Source organism: Cyprinus carpio, unplaced genomic scaffold (assembly GCF_018340385.1).
Source record: "Cyprinus carpio isolate SPL01 unplaced genomic scaffold, ASM1834038v1 S000006701, whole genome shotgun sequence".
In the NCBI taxonomy this organism is placed as follows: domain Eukaryota; kingdom Metazoa; phylum Chordata; class Actinopteri; order Cypriniformes; family Cyprinidae; genus Cyprinus; species Cyprinus carpio.
In genome coordinates, this window is record NW_024879310.1 from 823238 (window position 1) to 846814 (window position 23577).

Consider the following 23577-nt stretch of genomic DNA (forward strand, 5'->3'; position numbering starts at 1 on the left):
TAAAACATAATACAGTGCATGTGGCATTAACTAAGTCAGGCACAGAAATGTTTTAAGACAGTGACAGACCTACTTGAGCATAGAAAAGGGTTTGTTTCGAAATGCAAACAGTACAATTTTGTGTTTGTAATGCAATACTGTGGAATACTTCAATTGGTTTGGTTAATTGTGTTTGTGTTTGTGTTTGTGTGTGTGTGTGTGTGTGTGTGTGTGTGTGTGTGTGTGTGTGTGTGTGAGTGTGTGTGTGTGTGTGTGTGTGTGTGTGTGTGTGTGTGTGTGTGTGTCATCAGGAAGACTTGTATTTGGCTTATTCAGTACTCAAATGTTATACCCATCTAACTTATGCAATTACTGCAACTGGTTTAGTAAACCACCCTAACCTATTAGTCAAACATTGTTTTACTTTATTTATTATTATATTTATTATTATTATACTCTTATTGGGGGCTCCATTTTAAAATGAAAATCCTAGAATCGCCCTTGTCTGCTGGTAAAGAAGTGACAGTTAAAAAAAAAAAAAAAAAAAAAAAAGGTAGGCCTACGATATACTTCAATTATGTACATATTAGGGGTAAACAAAAAAAAAAAAGTGCAAAGATGTCTCAGAGAGTAGCGCTCAGTAACAAGCTGTTTTACCCCAAAAGGTACAATTTTGGCCCCTTTTTTTCTGTGTGGCCTGGATGAGTGTGAGATTTCCCTGCCTGAAATTGCGTCCCAGTCCGGCACTGGCTGCACTTGAACCCTGAACAGATCATTGATGTTGCTACATTTCACTGCTTCTTCTGGCCGCTTCCTCTCTTTCACGGAGTCCCGCGCGTCGGTTCTGTTCGGAGCCGTTTGACTGAAGCACGGAACAGACGTGAACTGATTCGTATAGTGCAGCGCTGCCAGACAACACTAAACGATAATGATTTATTATCGGTTTATTATCGTATGAAAAAAAAATCGGAAATGATCACTTTGGTACATTGAGAAGGGATAAATATTTATAATAATAATAGCTTAACAAAACAACAACAACAAAAAAAAGAAGAAAAAAACAGGGCAGCCGCCAGGCCACCGGGAATTCTCCCGGTGCTCCCGATGGCCAGTCCGGGCCTGGCTATTGCTATAATTTGTTAATTTATTACTGACTGTTTACTTGTCTTTATGTATTATTTATTAAAATGCAAGGTTACATGAGTCATTAAAAACGGTTAATAAATTCCTGGGGGGTGGTTATTTTGCATATTACAATTGAATTGCATATTAAAATGGTATGTTGCAACTGAAATGAAAACTGACTAAAACCCAAACCTCAGTTTTGCCCCGTCCCCCACCCCCCAGCTGTTAGACCAGAGTTGCACCCCTGACAGAGGGGCTGCGCGTGCCCTGATGAGGACACAGCTGTTTCACGTTCAGCCGGATTCACAAATGAAAACGATGATTTATTCACCTTAATATCCGCCAGTGCTCACAAATATGTGTTCTGCTGGTTTGTTTGTTTGTTTGTTTGTTTGTTTGTTTGTTTGTTTTATAACAGACTCTATTCATGTAACCCTAGTGTTATATTGTCTCATGTTTATGAAAAGAAAACTGATAAAAATATATAGACCGCCACTTTGGTATTTAAATAGTATAGCCGTTTATATGTGTAACTTTATTCTTGTACATTCAAGAGCTGCATTAAGCAATAAATAAAATATTGAATGTAAAGTGATTTTGTTGCTACATGAAACCGTCCTTTTCTTATACAATATTACTGACTCTTAAAATACTCTTACTATTCTTAATTCAGCAACAGTTAACTGAGCCGACATAACTTTAATGAGAGATCTTGCAAGGACGCTCATCGGATAGGTGTAGCGGCCAATCACAAAGATGAGCATTACGCAACCACTGACGCACAAGATCCCGCTACATTTGGGTGCGGATTTTTTCATAGCTCATTTAGACTATACTGAGGTGAAAAAGTCAGAAATCCTTTTCGTTTCCCTACAAAAACGTAACCAGTTTGAACTGGAGCTTCCCGGACTAGTCCATCCGCGTGCTTAAAGTCTGATGGAAATTATATTGCTGGACTGCACTCTATGAGAAAAATAACAATAACCTTGTTTGTTATTATTTTATTTATTTATTTTGTCAGACGAAGACGTGTGTGCTGGGATCAGTTCCGCGATCAGACATCACGTTGTGCAGAAGTGGGAGGGAAAGCAGTTCAAGTAAAAAAGAAGTCAACGTGTGGCTAAAGGAAGACTTCCTTGTCCTTTGCTTTCCCGAGGGGAATTCCAAGTTGGTGAGCAGCGGGTACAAAGCGTGTGCGTCTGCCAATTCTGGATCACTGTACACACCCTTCTGTTTGACTGCAAAACATTCCCGATTTCTATAGTTAATGAATACACCATTGCGTGACCGTTTACTGATTAAGTCGTGCCATGTTCCAAAGTTAAAGACACATATTGATGTCTCGACATGTTTAAAAACAGATATCCAAGCATGAATTGATTTCTATTTTATATTTTTGGAAAACTTAAAGTGAATAGCCTTTGAGTGTGTATAGGCCCTATACTGCTTATCGTTTAGAAATCATGTTTTATATATGATACGATTGTCCCTGAGCAGTTTACCATTTTATACATGTGGAATTGTTAAGCTCTTGAGATATCGCTACATTAAATGCAGTTTGTGGGATTCATGTTGTCTTTTTTTTAATTTAGCTTCTTCTGAACTTCAGTAAACGGGGCTGCGACTTTCATTCCATTTTATCTTTTGGTGAAAGTGTGTGAAAATGACTTCTTGTTCCATGATCAGTTTGTGGTGTGAGATAAATCTTAAATCATCAAATATTCTTATAAGAAACAACTTCTGCAAATGAACTAATTTTGTGAGCTTTATATTTAATCAGTAAAGTGGTTGAAAAAGTGCAATGCATGCTTTGTTTTTACTTTACAATAATGAAGACGATTAAACTTATGTTTTCGGTGTGAGTTGACATTTACAGTGTATTTGTTAGGAGCAAATAAAAATGTTAACAGCTGTAGTTACAGGACAAAATCTGTTTTTATAAATAACACATTGTTAAGCTTTCTTCTGGTATTTTTCATAATGTCGAATGTTGATATACAAAACAATAAATGAGCCCTCAGTACCACAGCTGTATTTGTACGTAAAAAAAAAAAAAACTATCGAAGCTCCGATGTACATTTCAAGAGTGAAAACAGAAACTGCACGCTGTAAATCTGAAATATTTCCCCAATGCCAGTATAATTACGAAAAAAATATGTTTATTGTAGAAAAGATAAATGAATAATTTGTAAATCATGCATTCTATCACTGCTTGTTCTTTTATCTAATCTAAAATACAACAAATGCATTCAAATAAATCAATTATGACACTGAATTTTCGCGCAAAGAGCTTCAAAATGCATTTTATAAGAAACACATCTCTGAGTTTGAAGTATCCCTTCTGAAATAACTGTCGTCGCCATATGAATACAAACAGTCTGAAGAGCCGTAGGGCGCAAACTCCGAGGTTGCCATGCCTTCCTGCAGATTGGACCAATGCGAAAGACAAAAGCAATTCTGTAGGTTGCAATGCTGATAGTGGTAATTTTCTGGAGAGAAACTAGAGCTCAAATCCATCCGCGTTGGAGAGCTGTAGCACGAAGAAGATGAAGAGTTGGACTGAGGGGGAGAGTAACTGTTGTAGTCGACTGGACTTGGGAGATTGAAAGTATCAGAGGGTGATCTCGATACCTGAGGAAAACATTTTAAAAGCACCAAAATTATTTATTAAATAGGCCTACGCTGCACGCATGATTTTATTTTTAGTGACAACATACTTAAGCATCAGAAACGTCCAAATGCCAAATGCCAAATGCCAAAAAAAAAAAAAAAAAAAAAAAAAAAAAAAAAAAAGGTTTACTAAAAAATAAAAGTACCAAACACATACCAGGCTAGTACCATAGAGGTCCGTGTTAGAAGGAATATATCCATTAGACCACTGCGAAGAAGTGGGACACACGAAATTACTGCCGCTGAAAGTCTCATGTGGCATCAGGTGCATCATTTGTTGATGATCATAAGCATTCTCCATCGGGATATTGACATTTTCGGTAAAGGGACGTGTCTGGAAATAGGGCTCTGGAGCTTGCATTCCAAAGACATCAAGGTGGGCTGTGGGTAAGACAGAAGAAAATACTGGCTTGAGCACAGGAGAACATTTAAATTAGGCCAGCAAGACTTGAGATGATGTCACGAGACCATCAGCCAAACAGCTAAATCACATTTGAATAGTAGTTTATAAAAAGGAGATCATTCACGGATCTGTAAGGAACACATAGATGTAGGTGTCATTGTTGTTTTATTTCTTTTTTCCCCTACAAGATTGTAAATGTAGAGCTGATGCCTGGCGGTGGATGAAAAGGGTTTCTATTTTGGAAAATAGTAAGTTGCATGCAGTCAGTATGAATTCGTTTTGTCTTTGTCTCAGGTTTCCTGATTAAAATTCAAGCTCTTACATGTTAGCAGGCAGAAGGTTTCTTAGCTACATTTTCAATATCCACAAAAGGTGCTTGTAAGTTTACTGAAATCTGATGCTTTTGTAAACAGCTGTGTGAAATGCCTTGACTACATGGGACAAGATTGAGATTACTATCAGTTATCGCCGTCCAGTTAATTTGTTAGTATTTTAAACTTACTATTCATGGTCGTAGAGCAGACATCGCGAGCAGCCATGGCTTGTGATTTCTGTAGGATTGCAATTGTAAAAGAGAGAGAGAAGCAAGGGAAAATATTCATTACTGCTTTCGTTCAGTTGAAAAACAGTTAGTTTGTACAGTTATGTGGTATCGACTGAAACCTCGAGCACAGATAGGCCTGAGGGGGCGTGGTGCTTTAAGACATATGCTTGGTGATTAAATTTGGTATTGCACTGACCAGGCTTCGTTTTAGTTTGGCTACCATAAACTTATACGTCAGTAGTGTCTGACTTATGAGCTTTATTGGTATTCAACACCATTGTTTACCGTTGCGGTTTTCTGTGCCTGCAGGGCTCTGTGCTTCTGCAGTAACTCCTTAACAGTGGTCTTCACACGCACACCCTGGTACACCTTGGGCTTATCTGCTAGAATAAAAAAAAAGCCAGAAAGTTTTATTTCATTTTCATTCACCACTGGCATTAATTTTAAATATTTTTGTCCAAATTCAGATTATCTGTAAAGCAGTCTGTGCAGAAAAAAACAAAACAAAACACTATTTTTATTTTGCATAAAGGAAAATGTTAACGTAGCCTATTGATATCAGAGTTTTTACATTCATCTTTTATTTAAGACAATATTTCTGGGTCAGTGAAGTGACTTTTAAGAGTTTTTATAATCTTTTTTTATTAAAGTGATCGTCAGTTAGTGGAAGGGTTGTGAGTTCTAGTCTCGGGCCGGACTGAATTGTGAGTGGAGGTAGTGGCATGTACAGTTCTCTCTCCACCTTCAATACCACGACTTAGGTGCCCTTGAGCAAGGCATCGAACCCCCAACTGCTCCCCGGGCGCCGCAGCATAATGGCTGCCCACTGCTCCGGGTGTGTGTTCACAGTGTGTGTGTGTTCACTGCTCTGTGTGTGTGTGCATTTCGGATGGGTTAAATGCAGAGCACAAATTCTGAGTATGGGTCACCATACTTGGCTGAATGTCACTTCACTTTCATTCATCTTTTATTTAAGACAATATTTCTGGGTCAGTGAAGTGATCTCTTCTATGAAGAACATGCATTCATTATCTAAATTTTGATATAGAGTACATATATATAAATTAAATATTTTTATTGGGGGAAAATGAATGTCTGTGTGGGAAACAATTTAGTTGTTTTACGTTGTGTAAAATGTGTTTAAAACTTGTGAAAAAAAAAAAACGATCTGGTTGTCAAAATGAAGTTGCAAGGAAAGTAATATTTTGCCACTTTTTACTTAATGCATTACACCACTTGTTATTTTAGAGTCATAAAACGAAAATATTATATATAATATATATATATATATATATATATATATATATATATATATATATATATATATATATATATCTATATATATATATATATATATGTATGTATGTATGTATGTATGTATGTATGTATGTTTTTAATGAAAATGAATGAAGCCACATCAAGTCCTTGGCACATCTATTTAGTAGATCTTTAGAATATTTCTCCTATTTATAATCTTTGACATCCTTGTCACTGCCCCTCTACATGTTTCACCATCCACAGATAGCATTTGCTTTTTTCCATATGCCATTGAAAAAACGCCAATAAGTAGCTATAAGATAAGATATCACACAAGATTAAAAACTATGCCCGTCTTCCCAGTTAAGACTGCATTTGTCTGAGCGCACAGTCCGGCAGTGAATGGGTTAGTTTCGGATTACAATAGACTGTAGAGAATTTCGAGAAACATGCTCTCCAGCCATCTTTGCCTCGGGACGACGGTTTTAATTTGGAGTTCGAGCAGTGTAGTTTCTTGTAGCTGTACATTAAAACCCGACTAAACTGGCGAGTAGCCTAATCTAGCCTAATTATTGACAGTTTTACTCGAGAGCACAAAGGCGCACAAAGTTGGGTTCGTGGGAGCGAAGTGAAAACACTGTAAACCTCTGCTTGCGAGACGAGGAGAAAGAGAAGCTTCCTCTGTAGACGCCTCTACGAATGACAGCCGTAAGTAAACCCTCTTATTACAGTAAAAGCCGCATACATGAGAACAAAGAATGTACATTGAAAAATAGATGGTTAACTCAAGCCGGTGTCCAACAGAAAACCCGTTTAGATTTGCTGGACCGACGCCCAATTTGTTTACGAGGGCGCTGTCGATAAGCAGCAGTTGTTTTAAATTCCCTAAAAACGTCCGGGGTCCAAGTTAGTTTTTGCTATCCGCTCGGTAAATGTGAAGTTAGGCTATTTCTTGATATTGTTAATGGGCAGTCCTCTTATCTCTTCCTATATGAGTGAAGCCGCGCCTAATAACTTCCCCCAAAATGAAATGTGTAAAAAATGGAAATGGAAGATGGAAAATAGTTGTCCTTCTTTCCTAATTTTTTAATTGGTTGTTCAGCCCCGTGAAGACATACACAGTGGGACGTCTTCCTGATCCGCGTTAATATAGCTAGTATATATAAAAATTCTGTCTGAACATAAGTGATTCAAAACAACGCCACGCCATGGCTGAGTTCATGGAGGCAGTTGAGTTTACAGAGGGCAAAATGTTGGCTACGCTGAGCTTGAGAAAACTGCAAAAACGTCCCTCGGCAGTGTTTTGATGAGCTTATTGACAGCTAAACCTAGCTATTTTAAGAAGTATTCATATGCGCTCTGAAGCAAAGTTTGGATTCTGGTTAAAATGTCGAAATTATATTCAGTCATCGTTCAGCCTACTGCTGGTTATTCAGGAAAAGCATTGCATTCAGTTCATGTTTAAAATATAACACAGTGAATAAATCTTCAGATAAATCCATGTTCAGTTTTGCTTGAAGAAAAGCTGAGCAAAAAATACAAAGCAGACAGATAATTCAAGCTATGAATAAAGCTTGAACTTGAATTAATCACTAGAAATATTAGCCCATTATTCCCATTAAACTGCAAGAAATACATTTAATGTAGCACATCTATTCAATTAACTGTATACATAAAAATGCACCAATTTGTTTAAACGTAATCCTTCATATGTTTGCTGTTTTAAAATATTAGTAAGACTTAAGTTTTGACCTGTACAATTCCAAGAAATGTTTACCAATGTGTTTAATTGTTTTAATTAATACATTTTTTCTCTCTCAATGTTTTTCAGGTTGCTGAAGAAGAAAACATCTTACATGAAAGAAAAATAAATTTTTACTTACCAGACATATTGGTCTGAAAAGGAGGAAATCTCTGGCAGAGCTACAGTAAAATACCCCAACTTCAGTTCTTTGCTCTGTTATATGGGCAAGAACGAATTATTCACAAAAGTCTTAAAAAGTCTCAATAAAGTAACCTCAAAACACTCTCAGGACATACAATTATACAGTAATATAGCTAGGGATATTTTAGTTTGAGTTTTTCTGCCCTCATCCCTACTATTTAAAACCCCAAGAACTCAATGATTTGACAATGATTTGATTGCGCGATACTTTCAATTTGAATATTCAAAGGCTTCGTAAAAAGACTTATTTCTGAGTGATATTCGCTATTACAGTGCATATAACAACATCTCTTTTAATAGAAAGTTGTGTTATTTCACATTTTGACATCCACCAAATATATATTTTTAACATTTTATCATCCTTTTGGTGTTGGTGGTTGGAGTCTCACTTAGAAGCACTATTTCAACTTTGCAGTGAGACTGAAGGCTCAAATGAAGTTTTACATGCCATGGCACATTGTAAATATCTTCTGTAATAGGTAGTCTTGTCAAAAAAATTAAATATTGCGACTTGTGGGTCAAATTTAGGTAGTATTTTAAGGATTATTGAGTGGTGGGCGTGGCATATGATAGCAGCCATGTTTGTCATCAGAACAATTGGGACATCTGCTAAAGTCAAGTTATTAGGACAGTGGAGGCAGGTATAAAAAATAATATGAAATAAATTCAGTTATAATTATATATTTAATTGAAAGGGTCCTCGGCAATTCTTAAAAATCAAAAGCCAAGTTAACTGAGACTTAAACGATCAGTGTTCACAATAATATTTATTAATTTCTTTTCTCAGGGTATTTTTGTTTTAATGCAACAGTTTAATTGATCATTGCATAATTATCATCATTGAAATCCTTTAAAATAAATATATAAGAAAGGTTTTGTTTGATGCTGAGTGGTGCTGATCTCAAACAGAATCTCACACACCTGACTTTAGTCACTTTTATTTATGAAATAGCCCATATTAAAATGAAAAGTGACACATTTACATTTCGAGACCTCTGAAATCATAATGCCGTTGTTTATTTACACGTGTCGAGTATTTAAGACTGAACGCATGTAGAATGATTAACCTACATGCAGATGTTCTTTGTCTTAGAAGAGAAGTCCGAATATGGCTCCATGTGACATGTAGTATACAGACAAATTGAAAATTTCGTTCGAAACGGAAGAATGATTAGAGATTTAAGTATTAAATAAATATATATATATTAATATATATATATATATATATATATATATATATATATATATATATATATATATATATATATATATATATATATATATATATATATATATATATATATATATATATATACACACACACACACACAGATGGGATAGCCTGCTTTATAAATACGTCTTCAAACACCTCTTAATTTAAGCTCGTCTCGGCAGAATATGTGAAAGAATATGCCTTTGTGAAATTGTTTTGTGACGTTAATCCGCTGCAAATAGACCTCCAGTTTCAAAATATTGTTTTCTTACCAGTCTTTATCAGTCAAATTTTATTAATAGATCTTCCATAACCCTAAGAAAATCTCGAAGACTTTAACCGGGTTGAGGAGGTCTGTTACTACGAGATAGTTGAATGTCGCCCCCTGCTGATGAAACAGGAGAACTTCAGGTCATGTTGCAATAGGGTTGCGCGTAACTATTTCATCTGACTCAGTTTATTTGAAATAAAGCATAACTAGTTTATTTGGCAATAAATGTAATGCACTTTCAGCAACTTCTTCAAACTTTTCACACGCAGAGAGCAATTCTATTGCTTAAAATAATAATAATAAATAAATAAAATCAAATAAAAAGTTAAATATATTGCTATTGAATATGACTATTGAATCAGTAGCCTACTCTAATTTAAAGAAATCTGCTTTAAATTATTGCCTGTAAGCTTTCAACTTGATAGCAGTTTTATTGTTTATTATTATTATTATTATTTAATTGTGAATATTGTGAATTATGGTCTGATTTGTGCTCTAATTTGAGCATTCCTCCTGAAATTACCTTTCTTTTAATCTTAAAAAAAATTAAAAAAAAAAAAAAAAAATATTTGTTATTATAGATCAATCAAATTTAGGTCAATTTAGTAGCTTTATATGGTATATTGTATGTACATAAAAAGTTCCTGACAGACTATTACTTTAGAATTGAACCGACTTACATCTCTTTATCTAAAAAAATGAATAAAGAAATACAATAAAAAAGAAAAGAAAAGAAAAAGAAATCTTTTTTTATGTATTTTTCCTAATCCTCTAAGTCATATTTTAATAAATATGAGTATATTATGAATATATCAATGAAAAACTTGTTTTAATGTTTTTGTTGTCCTGAAAATGTTTGTATTTAATCATTCAATAAAATGTCGGAGATTTCATTAAATATGTTTTTTTTTCTTCTGTTGTTTATATCTTCTTTTTATAACTCTTTGAATTCCATCGTGCTGTAGAGTTACATGCTTTTTTTGTAATTATAGTTTATTTGACCTTTAGACCATTTCCATAACAGGTTTTTGAAAAGAGTCACAAGAAGAGGAATAAGACTAGCTAGATATTACAAATCGACTATAAATATTGTAACACTTAATGTTTGCAGGTAATATACATATAGACTCACAGTCACTTATGTGTCACAGTAATAAAAATTCGGATAAACAGACTCATAATGATTATTATCCTAATTATCCAGCTGAGACAATATAAGTTGTGATGACAAAAAAGAAGATACAATTATAATAAATGATACAAATAAATCTTTAAATTGAAGATATAATTTGTTCCCCAATGTTAAGTCTTAGCTCTGCTAAGTAAAACTGGCAAAAAGATTTTAGTGTTAGTTGTTGTGTATTGAAGAGGTGTTGATCTTCTAGGCTGGTGAGCCTTTATTTCCTTCCAGTTCAATCTCAGAATGCCCTCCTGATCTCATACTGTGACCAAGTGCTAGCAGTGTCCTCCTTGCCCCAAGCCAGGCTGTCGCTCAAGGCTGAAGGGGCATTTTCAGTATCTTCTGAGGGTAGTACTGGCACTAGTTTGGATGCAGGCTCAGTCATGAATGAAGGGGAAGCAAAGCTGCCAGAGTTGGTTTGAAATGAGGAGTGATAATTGACTTCATCCAGTGAATGGAGAGAGTATGACTGTGAAGACGTCATGGTAGAGCCCCGGGACGATGAGCGGAACTGGGTCGGGCTGACGGTGTCGGGGTTGACCAGAGAACTGGGTGTAGACAGGGGCATGGGAGCCAGAGCATCTCCACACATACCCTCCACCCCGTCGCTCCCCGTGGGCTCCCAAGAGTCCCTCTGCAGTGAACATAAGCAAGAATTCATTACCCTCAAGTGTGAGGTGCCAGCGATTTACATCACAGATTATTAGAATATTCTCTTAAGTGACAAGACACTAAATTCAAAAGCTTGCTGTATCTCCTTGTACTTAATACAAGATCTTTTAGAACAAGATGAATAACGATGGGAGAGATAAGGGGCAACAGACAAAAATTTGAAAAATATACACAAAAGAATGGCACACGCAAACACACAAAAAAAACGGTATGATGTTGTAAAGTGAGAACTATTTAAAAGAACTGGTTCTCGCCTGAATAAACTAATGAAATAGAATAAAATATTTTGTAAATTATTTAAATACTTGTTAAATGCTATTTTTGTTATGTTATTTTTGTTATGTCAAAAACTATTATATATAGATATATATATATATTATATATATATATATATATATATAGATAATATTATATATATAGATATATATATATAATTATATATATATATATATATATACACACACAATTATTTCTGAAAATGTGTACTATTTGGTTAAAACTGCCTATAAAAACTTTATCTTATTGATTAGTTCCATAGGCCCATAAATAAACAACTAAATATTTAACATTTTTATTTTCTTTTACTAAAAAATGTATTATACTTGGATGAAATATTGAAATATAAAAAAATAAAGTTTACATACAATATATCTTAAAATTCAATACTATATTTTATTTACTAAAATTACTACTACATTTTTATATTTTTTTACTCCCTAAAAAATGATAAAACTTTGATGTCAATGTTAATTTGAAATAAATTAATCAAATGAAAATATATATTTAATTGTAATTATATAAACTTATAAAAAGTGCTAATAATATTAATGAAATATTAAAATATTTTTTCAAATTAATTATATAATTGTATTTTGTTTTCTAAAAACTTGTACAACTTAGATGAAACTGCCTGCAAACTTATTTAATATATTGATTTATTTGAACTTTGTCCCCATGTTCAAATACAAAGCAAAAAAAATAAAAGCAAAAAAAAAAAAAAAAAGTCCCTTCATAGCTTAAATTTGGCTGAACTACTAAATAGTTCTATCACAAAGCAGAACAAATCTTGTCATGTACTTGTAGACTTGGACAGATGGACACACCATATGAACGATTTTGGCTATACATTTAAACATCACTGACGTTTTTGTTACTGTGCCACCTTACTCCATGTGCCATATCTTACCAGCAAATAATGTGATGAGTCACTGGAGTAAGAAGGAAGCAAAGAAGACAATGCAGAGGGCGAGAATATTGTACTTCCTCCACTGGAGAAAGGTGTGCTGCGGTAGTCGCCAAAAGACTCTGGGTAGTAGCTGTCTATAAGTGAGGAATAACCAGACATGCATGCGGTGTCACACGAGAGAGACTTTCCCATTAGAGATGACGGGTAGACATCAGTAGAAAATGGTTTAGTTGAGGAACAAAACTCTGTGTCTGCAATGAAAGGTCTTCTCATGCCGTAGTAACTCGGAAGCATGTGAGAACCTGAAGAAACCACAACAATCTTGATCATTACATGAAAATAATTCATTACCAATACAGTATTTACAGTATATCTAGAAAAGGCATTACATAGACTTGTAAAGTGTTTGAAGACTCACCAGTCATTTGAACAAATGGACTCGGAGGAGATGAGACACCCTGGAAAAAAAGGTTGATATCATCACTTTCCCATGGACCATCAGTTGTCTGTGATTATTTAGTTCATTTGACTAATGCAATCCAGTCTTAATGGCACACGACATGCTAACACGCCAAATATTTGCATGCATCTATTGAACTGCCAGAAATCTCAGAGAGATTGCAAAGAGGGTCTCACTTGCAAGTGTTGCAACAAACAGCCATGGTCCGATGAACAACAAAAATCAAAAACACAATGATATTCATCAGTGCAGACTCTAAAACACAAATATGTTGCATATCTCATGTTTTGCAAGACTAGAGGATGCGACTAGTTAAGGTTCAGTTCTTCTACTACCAAAACACCAGTGCGACCTAGAGATTTGTAGCTTACAATTTTGTTATTATATGGTTAAGAGCCACTGGTGAGGCAATAGACAGACACAGGCTCTCTTTTGTTTGCATATTACAAGCATAAAAGAGCTGATATCAAGGCAGCACTGGCTGGAAGGCAAGCAAATTTTGAGGCTAGTATTTGAATGCCATTTGCTCGTCCCAAGACTTCCCTGTGTGAACAACCTACGCCTCAGTGCCTCTTTGAAGGCAGGGTATGGAAATCAGGCTGCTGAAGAGCTCAAAGGCTGTGGCACTTCACATGATTCAGACTCAAGATAAACCAAGCTGGAGTAGATGGAAGTGAGGGGGTTGGTGGCTTTCGGGGTGGAGAGCCTCTCAAGCAAGCAAGAGTGTGAAACAGTCAAATGAAGATCAATACTGTGCATTAAGTTGGCAAGCACTTTTTTCTCTTTTCATATTTACCAGGACTTTGCTATTGAATTGATGGGTAGACGATATGTATTATGTCCTTATGTATTATATGGAGAGCATTTGCTTATGCCAAGTTGCTAGAAATAAAGTGACATTTTAATGTAGATGCAAAATTTGTGTGATTCACAGTTTGTTTTGGGGTTTTTTTCCTGTTCTGGGTTCATTAATCCATAGTCTAGTTTACTTCTTGAAATCATTCTGAAATGGCTGTTATGATTTGTGCTTGTCCTTTTATTTATTTTTAATATTTTATTTGTTTGTTGCAGTTAGCTCTCAATGCAACATTTCTCATTTCCATTTAGTTTAACTTGATGCACTAAAATAACTAAAAATAAAATTGAAATAAAAATTAATAAACACCATGTTGACATATTATTAAAATAATAATACAAATGACAAAAACTGAAAAAAACTAAATAACTAAAATTTAAAAAAGATATTAAAATTTAAATGAATTTAAAATATTAATAAAAATATAATACTGTGTCAATCCTACTAAAATAACACTGACTAGTAACACAATACTTAAAACAATATGCAAAATAAAATCCTATCACATTCTGTAATATCAGCTCTCACTGTAAAATGTTTGTTATTATCTGATCCATGCCAACTTTTATTTAAACATTTTTCTTTGACCAAAGATTATATAAGAGTAGTATTTTACTATTGTTCGTCTGGAACCCCTGGCAAGTGTCTGTATTGTTTTGGTCCTGTGTTTGGACATGACTTCTGTGGACAACATTTGCTGAAGTCTGCAGATGGCTCTTCTACCCCAAATAAAAGGCCATAGATATAGATGTAAGCTTATTATAAAGCAATTTTTGTTCTGCGTGGCCTCGACATGCTCTGATTCTCCTGTGCAACCCTCCCCCTGCTCTGCCATTGTGGTTTGTGTTTGGTCTCAGTCGTGTCCCCATGGCATCACAATGATTGACACCTATTTACACGTCTTTTTATTATTCTTTGAAAACATAGTGTATATATATAAGTATAATTATAATTAATTAAGTATGTGTCAAAATTACATTTTGAGTTCAATTACATTTACATACAGTATCTGCAAGATATTAATTATTTTTCCAAAAAAAGAGGGATCATACAAAATGCATGTTATTTTTTATATTTTATACATTTTGACCACAACTGCATATTATATATACATATATATATATATATATATATATATTAACATAATAATTTTTAAAAGAATATAAGAATATAAAAACATTTAATATGTTAGTAATTTTCACATTTTAGACAGGTTAATTTTATTTTCACAATACTTAATACTGTTCAAGTATTATTCAAGACTGTCAAATCGTTTAATCGTGATTAAATAAATCCAAAATAAAAGTTTGTGTTTACATAATATAACTGTGTACTGTGTATATATATATGTTTATATAAATAAACATACATGCATGTATATATTTAAGAAATATTTACATACACACACATATACATATACATATACATATACATATACATATACATATACTTATTATTATTATACATATACATACTTATTATTGTTTTTGTTTTGTGTGTGTTTTTTTTTGTTTTTTGATATAAATATTTATTACATATATTCCTTAAATATATATATATGCATGTATGTGCATTTATATATACATATAAATATATACAGTACACTCACATATATTATGTAAACACTTATTTGGGATGCGATCAATCTCGTTTTGACAGCCTTAAATTTGAAACAAATTTTGTGTACAATTGAAATACAATGTTTAAAATTTTGCAATACTATTAGTTTGTACAGTGACGAGACAGAAGCCATTAAGCTACTTATTCAAACAAAAGCGAGTTCAGCGTGCCATTGACATTGAGAAAAGCTTTCTCTCTTGTGCAGCCAGATGTCTGCAAGTCTGATTTGTGCTTGTCTAGAGTGACAACAGGCGACTTGTCTGTGGTCTACAGGAGGAACAATACAGCGGAGCAGGTGTGTGAGTGTTTGACTTTGCATAGCCATACTACAGCAGCAAAAGAATGATTGACTCCCAAACCTCAGCAGCTCATGACCATCAGCGCTGCTGCTATTGTTTGCCGCTTATGTGCAGGTATTCACTAAGGGGCATTGCTTCATCCCACCCGTGTGAGAAAAGGATGAGACTCCAAGGGCTTTTATCAGAGGCCATAAGTTCATCATTAGAATAAAAAAGATAAGCCAATGAGCAAATAAAGTGGCCGAGCACCGAATATACCAACTGTTTTAAACTGTCTGTTTGCATATATAAAAGAAGAGCAGAGTGGCAGGGTGAATTGAGTGAAAGGAAGCATTGTGAATGACAGGGCGGGGTATGTTTCAGTTGAGGGTATTGACCAGGTAAGATTAAGTGGTGGACTTACAGCGTAGCGCGGGCCGCTCGTCTGCCGTGACCTCTTTTCTGCCAGCAGATCTTTCACTGTGTGCTTCACCCTGACTCCCTGATACACTCTCTTCGAGAATTCTGCAAAAATACAGACAGCATTACATACTTGTAAACATAGAAAAACCCTAGCTGATTAACCATGGATGCCTGATGTTATTCCGTTTGTGTATGTTTTTTTATCATATGAGTGAATGTAAGTCAAATGGTGCAACATGAAATCAGTTGCACACAAATACAGCTTTTGATACGAAGCTCTTTAGTTTGTTTAATAACTGCACATTTATTATCACAAGTGTACAATTATTTCTCATTTGCAGTTTGATTTTTGAGCAGGTTCAGTATCTCTAGCCAGTTTTATGGCGTGCATCTATAACTGGCATGGAAATTATCTTTGGTTTTGGTCAATGCAAATTGATCAGTTTACAAACACTAACTCCGTCCAGTTGAAACACCACTTTTACTTTTTTTTTTTTTTTTTGTCAAATGTGCTATTACGACCTCATAGTTAATGGAGGAAGATGTAAACAGAGCAAAACAAGGTCATCATTCAACATTGATATTGAAGTTTATTACCAAAAAATTTAAAAAAATTAAAAATACAATAATATAATTCCTGGGAAGCAAAGATCCTAGTCAACAGAACAGTGTATTTGCAATTTAAAATGTCTGTGATAGGAAATTGCATGCAAAAATCATTGTAGCATTATGTAAAAGGCCCCAGCTTCATGAATGAAGTAGAGGAGCTCTGAAGTTCTGCTTACAAGCATCGAAGACTGCCTGATACACTATATAAATTTGTTGCAATTTTCTGTATTATAAGGAAGTTAAAATTGGTCCAAAGTACACTGAGCCATGTCTATCATGAAGTTGTCTTGTAATTAAGTAATCAGAGAGGTTAACGTTAGAGTTAAATATTAAGTGATGTAGTTCAATCATTCCAAGAAGATTAATCTTAACCTTCAAAATAAACAGCATGACAAAAACTGAGCTCAAACTACAGAGTTTTTAAATACCAATAACAGGTAAAACTACACCTTACCTGTTTCCATGATGCAGACACTTCAGATGTAAGTGACAGGAAATAGTCAGCTATCTATCCCAGTGAAACAACTTTGTCTGCTCCCAAACTCCAGCCGAATTTGACCATTATACCAAAGACACAAAATCCAACTCTGCTGTAGTGAACTATACTATAGATGCTGATCAGAAGTCAGCTTTTGAAATGACCCTCACACATTTGTTTGCATGCAAATAATTGCCAGGACGTTTTTCAGGCATTTGCATCAACCTTCCATATTAGCGAGGAGCGAGCACGAATGACACGATATCATCGTTGGTAATGTCAAGACTAACCTTTGATGGTCATTTGGAGTTTTTATTATAGCATGGTGTGATTCTCATACACCTTTGCTTAGCATTAAAGCACCATTCAAGTTATATACTTACATTATAAAATTAGTTAAAACCACAAAGGATGCCTTCACTTGATAGCTATAGACGCACAGTGTTTCAGAATGAGGGATAGTTGTGGACCAGAAATGAAGATCTGATACCTCAGCTCTCACTGGTGAAGCCTAATGTCTACACTGTAAATTCAAATGCCCTGGAGTATGTTTTTAAGTTATTTTAGTGACTTTTCATCTAGGGTTGTTTGGACAGTGCGACTGTCAAAACATAGATTAAGGTTTTTGTCCTCTTTATGAGTGACTCATGTGCACACCTTCCTGTTTCTACATGGGTATCATCTCTTCCAGTTGGATATTTTTCTATCTATCATGTAATCTCTTCTCACGCTAAGTGTGTCACTTACTAGAAACCTAAAATGGAAATGTATGAAAAAATATTTGGTTGACTAAAAATACAAAGACAGCAGATTATTTTGCTTGTGTCAGGTTAATAAGAAATCTGTCAGCATTCAACATTCCTGACATGATGAATGTTTTAATAAAAGGGGGAAAAATAAATAGAGAATAGAGATAATAAAAATCCAAATTAAAAATGCTTAAGGTGTTTAGAAAGTAAAGTTTGGTGTCACAGGTAAACACAGATTCAAACCACCAACACAAATACAAGCGAGATATTGCTTTCAAAAAATAGTTCAATAAATATGAAGTTAATGTTCAGTTAATATATTGAATAACATTTTTAGACAAAATATTTGAATATGTAGGAATATAAAGAAGAGAACACTGCCTTAAAATTTAAAACTTGTCAGTATCCGCATGTAGTTGCAAACCTCTATGTTGTTGTTTTTATGTGTAATGATAAAAAAGAGAAAGAAAGAAAGAAAGAAAGAAAGAAAGAAAGAAAGAAAGAAAGAAAGAAAGAAAGAAAGAAAGAAAGAAAGAAAGAAAGAAAGAAAGAAAGAAAGAAAGAAAGAAAGAAAGAAAGAAGTCTCTTATGACTTAAAAAAGTACTATTACAATTTAAAGTAATTGTTTTTTGATGTTCCAATGTTTTAAAATGTAATTTATTCCTATGATGCAAAGTCTTCAGCATCATTACTCCAGCCTTCAGTGTCACATGATCCTTCAGAAATCATTCTAATTTGCTGTTTTGGTGCTCAGTAAACACGTATAATTATTATGTACATTAAAAACAGCTGTGCTGCTTAATTATTAATGTCTCAAACACTTACTAAAACAGTTTCATAAAATACTTACAACAAATTGTATGGCATCAAGGTATCAAACTCTAATATTTCTCTTAATAATAACTGCATGAATGTGGATGGGCAGTACATTATGCACAGCTCTAGAAATGTAAGGTGTTTTTAAATTAACAATACGTGACTTTTATTTTTGACTTGCTGTTAAATATAGAAAAATGCAAATCTGACCGTGAGAGACTTTCCAGTGAAAGCCCATGGGTCAATTACTTTTGGATAGATGCTGACAGTCAGTATGCATCTTACATTTTAAATAATGAAAACAGAAAGAATGTGATATTTTATTGTAAGGAAATGTTAACTTTCAGGGACACAAATTTGCTCACTATAGTTGAATGATATAGCCTAATTCAAATAAACACTGTTCAAAGAACAAAACACCTGTAATAATGGGATGTGATGCTCTTTCTTTTTAAAATTATTTTAAAATTATTTTTGTTATCAGTCTGATAAATGTGTAACTATAATTTAACCTGCAAAATATTGTCAAACTGTCAAAAAAAAAAAAAAAATTCCATAAGCAAATGCGGTGTGGTCATTATTTTAGAACACAAACTAACTGCATGGAATTATGATTATGCAAAGCAAATCTCCATCTTTATTTCCAACTAACTACAGTGCTCTTGATGAATGAGTGATTAATGCGAAAGGATTAAGGATATGTGAGAATTTTCCATTAAGATATATAAAATTACAACAGGCAACTGAATTCACCTATCAGGTCTTTATTTCAAAGAGATAAAAATCACAGTTCAACAGGTGTTGTCATTCCTTTAAAAACAATACATCTGTCAATGTCTGCAACACTATGTAAATACTAGGCTACGCAGGAACCTCACCTGCCCACAACCGACGTCTGTGATTCAGTTTGGGATCAATGCTGTCCTCTAGTGGGCAAACGTAGAAACTACGTTTCAAAAAGTTCCTCACTTAATGACAAGGGTATCTTATCTCTGTAGACCGCAGGAAAATGGTTTTGAATCATTTATTTGCTCTGTCACCCTGAGCAGTGGCTTGTCTTATCACAGGAACATTCTCTTGGCTCGCTCAGAGGAATTTTTCAGCGCTCTGCGTCAAGAACCATGCAATAATACAGCCTTCATGGTGCATTTGGATCTTACATTTAGGCCTACATTGGCACTGACTATTTCTATCAAGTGGTTATATAGTTCTCTACAATGACTCAATATTTCCGATAATGAAATGTAAAAAAAAAAAAAAAAACGAAAGAAAAAATGTTTTCATGGATTGCCCGTGCACATTTTTTGAATGAGGGGTTTGCTACATCCAAATATTTGCGCGTTTTAAAATGTTGCCATATGTACATGTAATGTTTGTGGCTTAATCATGTTTAGAGGCTCTTGGCTTCTGAATTAAGCAATTTTAGAAGAACAGGAGTGTTGCTGTTCAGATAGCCATACAGGCACGAGGCCACAGGTGTCTGGACATACTACAGTACATTTACCATGTTGTAATTGTTTCCTACTCTTTTATGAGTACTGTGCATTCGGACATACTTTTGTCACATACTGTTTTTTTTGCCTACTATAAAGTAGGGAGAAGTGCGATTTTGGATGCAGCCTCTATCTGAAATATGCAAACAAGCAGAGTGATGTAAACAGTGGAAAAGGGGGTTTTTACAAACATTTCAAACATGTGAAAAATTCCAGTGCTGTTGGAGTGCACTACTCTGGCAAAGTTGCTCATACATGCCAATTAAATTTGAGAACCAGAACAAACTGCTGTATTAAGTTTGATTATAGTTTGAGCTTGATTATTAAAATGTTGATATGTTATATTAGTTACTAGTTCATTTTAATAGATTGCGCTATATAGAGTCAAAATGTTTCATCAGTAGAGCGGTCACTTCTCACCAGTAAGCCTACATTCATATAAATGGTAAATTGAACGGTTTGTATTAAAAGCATTCTTCTACTTTAGGTCTCTGAATTGAAAAGGCATGGCTACATCGTGTCCATGTATAACCAGCTTACAGCCATGTTTAATTTTTTAGCTGATAACTTCACATGATGATGGAAGTGTGTTCTCACTATCTCTTAAAACTCTTTTATTTATTATTAATAATTATTAGATTGTGTTTGTATTCGGAAGTCAATAGTCAGCTATGAATTATTGATTTTTCCATATTTATACTCCATTTTCCAACCACCCAGCGCTGATATCTGTTTATCAGTTCATCAGAAGATATTCATCAGATGATACACATGATATAACAGGTTTTCTACTTTGAAAACATCTGTTTTAATTAATGCCAAAGACTTCCATATGTAACTTATTTCCAGCCCAGACTTACAGAAGCCTATAAAGTAACTCAGAGTAGGATCATGCCTTTCGTTTTGATTAAGACCATTGCTTTAGTCCTGCATGGTGCATGACCTGACCATGGTAGACTTATCCAAGACCATTTATCAGATTTAGTTTGTGATATCTCCACATTATCCTAGAAAAAAAAAAAAAAAAAAAAAAAAAAAAAAACATTTTCTTTTCCATGAAAGGACACTAGTCCATCCTGCTTCCAAGGAACAAAGTTTTATTGCATGCATTAAAAAAAAAAATGTTAATTTTGCTTGTAAATAGTTTTTCCATTCATTGATTAAATTGAACACAAATTTAACTACATATATAAAATAATAATTGTTATATTAACAGTGCATTGATTACAACACAGTGTAGTAATCAGACAAAAAGCATTCTCTTAGTGTGTACTAGAAAGACTCAGTTTAAAATATCCAGGCTGCCATTATAATAAAAATGTATGCCAAAAAACAAAAACAAAATTGTATTTCAGTGTGCCCATAGGCTAGCATTTGTTTGAAAAGATTTCAGGTAACACTTTAGAATAAGGTTCCATTAGTTAATGTCCGTACTTTTCCAAACTTTTCTGTACTTTTCAGTTAGTTGCTGCATGCAGACGAAACATCTAACCTTTGCTGTATGTTGTGTGAAACATCTATGATCAAAATATATGTTGAATATTCTTGAATACAGTATATTTCCTGAACTCCCAAATTGCAAATCCCTTGAAGCAGGGATAGTTCACCAAAAAAAAAAAAAAAAAAAAAAAAAAAAATTCACCCTCAGGCCATTTATCTAAAAACAACATTATAGCCTATTGCCCTAAAGACTTTATATAAAAAAAAATCAATGTTATGTCATAATGTCAGATAGATCCCTGAACTGAATTTAAAATCATTGCAATAAATTCTCAGTTGGTATGATGTCAATAATAAGTAACAACTCCTCAAAAGCAACATCAAATGTAAAAAGAGATGTAAATGCTGCAAGATATAACAATACATGCTCTAATATCATTGCTGTTTGGACATTTATTGGGAAAGGGTCGTTCCAAACCGAAATGCTCAAAACTGGACACTTCAAAGGGCGCTTCGGAATGAAGGATTTCAAAGGGTACAAATAATGGACACTTCGGGCTCCCATGATCCTTTGGGCAGATTCTTTGTGGAACACACAACACTATTATACATTATTTAACAAACATACTTATTTACATTTCAAATTTGCACATATCATACCCATACATACATAATTGTCTAGATTACATATATTGTGTTTTTGCTTTTTTTTTTGTACACTGTCTATTTTTATATACATATTTTTGTATTATTATTATTATTATCCGTGTTCTGTCTTATCACTGTCATTCTGTTGCACTATGGAGCTTCTGTCACTAAAACAAATTCCTCTATGTGTAAACATACCTGGCAATAAAGCTCATTCTGATTCTGATGATGACGGCGCCTCCATGTGGGCACGTGATGATGACGCAGAAGGGCGCTTCAAGAAACGGTTTGGTTCCCTACACCCTTCGAAGCTCTCACTCCGGAAGGTAAACCCTTTAAAGGGATTAGGGCATAGGGATGAGCCCTTCTGAATGGAACGCAAGGACCCGACACCGACACTGATGATTAACAAGACACAGGTGAACAAAATGATGAAATCAAATCAAAAACCATGACAACTAACAAGGCAGAGACAACAGAACAAAAAGAATGTCCAAACTAACAGAAACAGTGACACCCTCGCTACAAAGTTTACTGCTTAAAACTTATATATGCAACAACATTTCCACATTTTCATAATAAAACAATAAAAGTATACTTTGAAAAAAACTAAATTAAATACAAAGAAAAAAGCTATAAAAGCGCTAGCAGTGTTAAACTGTATAAATTGAGAAAACATGCAAATCGTTATTAAAATCAAATTGCTGTGTTTTTTAATTCACACATTTCCAATTAAAGCTGCTAAATAAGAGAGATCCTGCTGTTTTATGCCTTTATTTCATTAGTGTGTTGTTCAAATGGCACCAAGCAACCAAGCAACTTTTATTTGACAGAGTGAAGCAAATACTTGTAGAACATATTCTTGCAATTCAACATTAAATAGGTCACAATTAATCAAATGCAAGCTTAATGTCTGTGTTGTAAAACTCTTACCATGTTGCATAATGATAAACACTGACCAAGCTATTTGAATGTTTTGTGCACAGTCAAAGAGTGGAACTAAGCCTGAGGTTACCTTGTGGTATTAATTGTTCAAATAGGACATTTCAATATGTAATGGGGTAAAAAAAAAAACAAAAAAAAACTGTGTGCATCAACACACAAACACACAAAATCTGTAACTACTCAAGGGAAAATAAATGGCGAGACAAGAGCAAATAATTAAAACCTGATCAAAGCCTGACCTTTCACTCCTGTCTCAGGTTACCTTGTGAAATTCTGGCTGCAAAGAAAATCACAGTGCGTTCTAGCTAATGGAAAT

General features: G+C 34.1%; 2 protein-coding genes and 1 long non-coding RNA gene across 5 annotated transcripts; 1 reads left to right on the forward strand and 2 right to left on the reverse strand.

The window, feature by feature from the left end:
* Positions 1 to 3246: 3246 nt before the first annotated feature.
* On the reverse strand, positions 3247 to 8029 carry LOC109075262. The gene is made up of 5 exons (XM_042755456.1): positions 7862 to 8029; positions 5007 to 5104; positions 4680 to 4728; positions 3932 to 4155; positions 3247 to 3735 (listed from the first exon to the last, which is right to left on the reverse strand). The coding sequence occupies exons 1-5, from the start codon at positions 7866 to 7868 to the stop codon at positions 3409 to 3411; spliced, it is 705 nt and encodes a 234-aa protein (XP_042611390.1). The 5' UTR covers positions 7869 to 8029; the 3' UTR covers positions 3247 to 3408.
* On the forward strand, positions 6094 to 8005 carry LOC122144517. Its single transcript, XR_006159737.1, has 2 exons — positions 6094 to 6686; positions 7810 to 8005. It is a non-coding gene; the product is annotated as an uncharacterized LOC122144517 (long non-coding RNA).
* Positions 8030 to 9963: 1934 nt separating the features above from the next.
* On the reverse strand, positions 9964 to 22654 carry LOC109075254 (uncharacterized protein C11orf53 homolog). Of its 3 annotated transcripts, none has more exons than XM_042755460.1 (5): positions 22515 to 22654; positions 16084 to 16184; positions 12864 to 12903; positions 12446 to 12747; positions 9964 to 11221 (listed from the first exon to the last, which is right to left on the reverse strand). In XM_042755460.1, exons 3-5 carry the CDS (start codon positions 12868 to 12870, stop codon positions 10826 to 10828), a joined length of 705 nt encoding a protein of 234 aa, XP_042611394.1. In that variant the 5' UTR covers positions 12871 to 12903; positions 16084 to 16184; positions 22515 to 22654; the 3' UTR covers positions 9964 to 10825. The 3 variants fall into 3 exon arrangements, with proteins under 3 accessions (XP_042611394.1, XP_042611393.1, XP_042611396.1); XM_042755459.1 differs by lacking the exon at positions 22515 to 22654 and adding an exon at positions 17146 to 17633; XM_042755462.1 differs by lacking the exon at positions 16084 to 16184 and having other exon boundaries at positions 22515 to 22645.
* Positions 22655 to 23577: the final 923 nt, after the last annotated feature.